General features: G+C 52.3%; 1 protein-coding gene across 1 annotated transcript; it reads left to right on the top strand.

The window, feature by feature from the left end:
* Positions 1 to 7: 7 nt before the first annotated feature.
* Positions 8 to 1,835, top strand: HOXA4 (homeobox A4; the record flags this gene model as incomplete). Its single annotated transcript, XM_044683967.1, has 2 exons — positions 8 to 164; positions 701 to 1,835. Coding segments are annotated over 2 exons (498 nt in total), but the record flags the coding sequence as incomplete, so codon positions are not given.
* Between the last annotated feature and the right edge of the window lie 934 nt (positions 1,836 to 2,769).

The following is a 2,769-nucleotide window of genomic DNA, read 5'->3' on the forward strand; positions in this document are numbered from 1 at the left end:
TCCCCCTCCTCCGGCTCTCCCCCGCCGCAGCGAGGCCGCCCCAGCCGCCGCGGGCAGCCCCCCGGGGTGCCCCCTGCTCCTCGCGGACAAGAGCCTGTGCGGCCTGAAAGGCGGCAAGGAGCCCGTGGTGTACCCCTGGATGAAAAAGATCCATGTCAGCACCGGTGAGCGACGCCTGGGCCGCAGCGAGGGCGGGGTGGAAGGGCCTGGGAGGGCCACGGGGCAGGAGGGGGCAGAGGCGAGGGCCAGGAGGGGCGACCTGCTGCCCTGGCAGCGGAGGTATGGGTGGATGGGGAGTGGGGGGTCACTGTGCGTGTGTGTGCCACCTAATCAAAACGTGAGAAACCTTTTGTGTCCGGGGTCCCTTTATCGGGAGATTTACGAGACGCCAAACTGTTAGGGCAGTAATTATAGCCCCCATAAATTGAATTGCCCTGGCAGCGGCTCTGGGCCATGTGTCTTTGAAGCTTTTCTTCAGCCCCAATGCCCAACACCATTTTTTATGGCTCTCGCTTGTTTTCCGTTCTCAATAACCTGTGAAACATTTTCTTTGCCGTATGTATTCTTACGTGAACTTGGTGTCAGGTTATTATATAATGATCTTGTCCAATTGCTCTCCCCCCTTCTCCTCCTCTTCTCTTCTTCCTCCTCCTCCTCTTCTTCTTCCTCCTCCGCCTTCTCCGGGGCCCTGCACGCTCAGTCAACCCCAATTACAATGGAGGGGAACCCAAACGCTCCCGAACCGCCTACACCAGGCAGCAGGTCTTGGAGCTGGAGAAGGAGTTTCATTTTAACCGTTACCTGACCCGGCGGCGTCGCATCGAGATCGCTCACACGCTCTGCCTCTCCGAGCGCCAGGTCAAGATCTGGTTTCAAAACCGGAGAATGAAGTGGAAGAAGGACCACAAACTGCCCAACACCAAGATGCGCTCCTCGGCCCCGGCCCCGGGCAGCCAGCCCTCCAAGGCGCAGACTCAGGGCCCGCATCTTGCCCCTCGCCACCAGCCAGGTGCCTCCACACCCAACTCCTCCACGCTATAATCGTCCACCTCCCCAGACCTATTTGATTCCCTCCCTGCTTCTTCCTTTCTTCTTCTGCTCCTCTTCCCGCACCCTCCCCCCCCCCTTCTGTCTGGACCAAAAATAAACACGACCCGACACCCTACTCCGCGTTTGTAAATAATAAAAATGAGAGAGAGGGATAGAGGGAGAGAGAGAAGACATGATCTCTGCTCGGCAGAGGAGTCCAGGTTGTCACCCAGGTCTGGACCCAGTTCAGATACTGGCCCGCTAGCCTACCAGTGGGATTGTTTATTTATGGAAATGCTCGCAGAGCTGGGATATGAAGTTCGGTATCCAACTGCCAAGGACTCCGTTGTATGCAGTATTTTTGAAAAGGCTAAAATGAACAGTCCTATCCAGTGGTGGCTAGCAGTGCAGTTCTCGGGAAATAGTCACCTACATAGAGTGCAAACAAAAGGACCGGCCCCTCCCCCCTCGTACGCTCCCCCACCCACCCAAAGCAGGTTGCAAAAACTGCTCCGGAACTGAGAAGAGGAGAGAGGCCGTTTGGAATGTCACAAGGTTATTTAATTGGTCTCCAGGTGTATAGTCCCTGATGATATTTGTGACACATTCGTTTCTCTTTATCTCATTTATTTAAAATATTGTTAGAGGTTTATTGTTGTCTTACTCTCTGGCCCAGCTCTAACTGGCAAGAGGGGGCCCATTTAGATCCACGTGAGACTGTAAATTGTGGGTTTTGGTGTAACTGTATATAGAGCCAAGTGCTGAGAATAAATCCTGTAAAACAACAACAACAAACCGTGATATTAAAGGCTTAAAACAACTGGTTCTCGTGTTTCCTAAACTTTCTGGCGAGGAAGACATCTCCCTGACCGGAGTGAGCAACTTCTTTGAAAATAAGGGGGTCTTGTGTCTAATTTAGCGCTGATCGCCAAAACCGTTTGTGTTTCTGACTTGAGCAAGAGGGAAAAATAGACAGCAGAGAGGAGAGACAGAGGCACCCAGAGAGAGCTCGAGTCTGAGCCTTTGCCTGGCTCATACAAGAGACTACAGCAAAGTTTAAAGGAGAAAGGAAAGTGGTAGGTTTTGCTGCAAATACCCCTGCTCTTTGGCTTAGGTTTCATTTCTCTCTGTGACTTATAGGGCTAGGGACAGAAAGGGGGCACAGGCTGGCCAGGAGGCTCATCGCTTCCAGCAGCTGTTTTACCCTGGCTGAACCACACACAACCAGAATGACACTTGAAAGTAAGTGGTCATTTTGATATTTATTGCCCTCTGAAGCTTTTCTTAGGAGGCAGAATGGGGGTGGGAGGGAATGTGGCTCTTTTCAAGAAACTCGGAGCTAAACACTGATTTATGATTTTTGGAGGGAGAGGGGGGAGGTTTGGGAAAGAGTTAAATTCAGTTCTCCAGTCCGTGTGCCTCAAAAGTTTGGGCCCAGAAGGATGTCACAAAAGGGCTGCAATCTCCATTGGAGTCAGCCCCCAAGCATGGGACAGTGAGGAAGAAGTGGAAGCAGCCCTTGGTGCCACTCTTGATTCTGGAGAATTCCAATTCATTTCGCTGTCTAGAATGCTACATACTAAAAGGAGGGCTTGGGCTGGACCCCAGCATCCAACTTCTCGAACCGTCCCTGGTCATCTTCTTCCTTAGATATAATGTGCAACGATAAGAGGGCAAACGGCATTAACACCAGACTCAAGGAGTTCAGAGAGTTCAGAGAGGGCCTGGGCTGCTGGTGGT

Source organism: Gracilinanus agilis, unplaced genomic scaffold, assembly GCF_016433145.1.
Source record: "Gracilinanus agilis isolate LMUSP501 unplaced genomic scaffold, AgileGrace unplaced_scaffold39454, whole genome shotgun sequence".
Taxonomy (NCBI): domain Eukaryota; kingdom Metazoa; phylum Chordata; class Mammalia; order Didelphimorphia; family Didelphidae; genus Gracilinanus; species Gracilinanus agilis.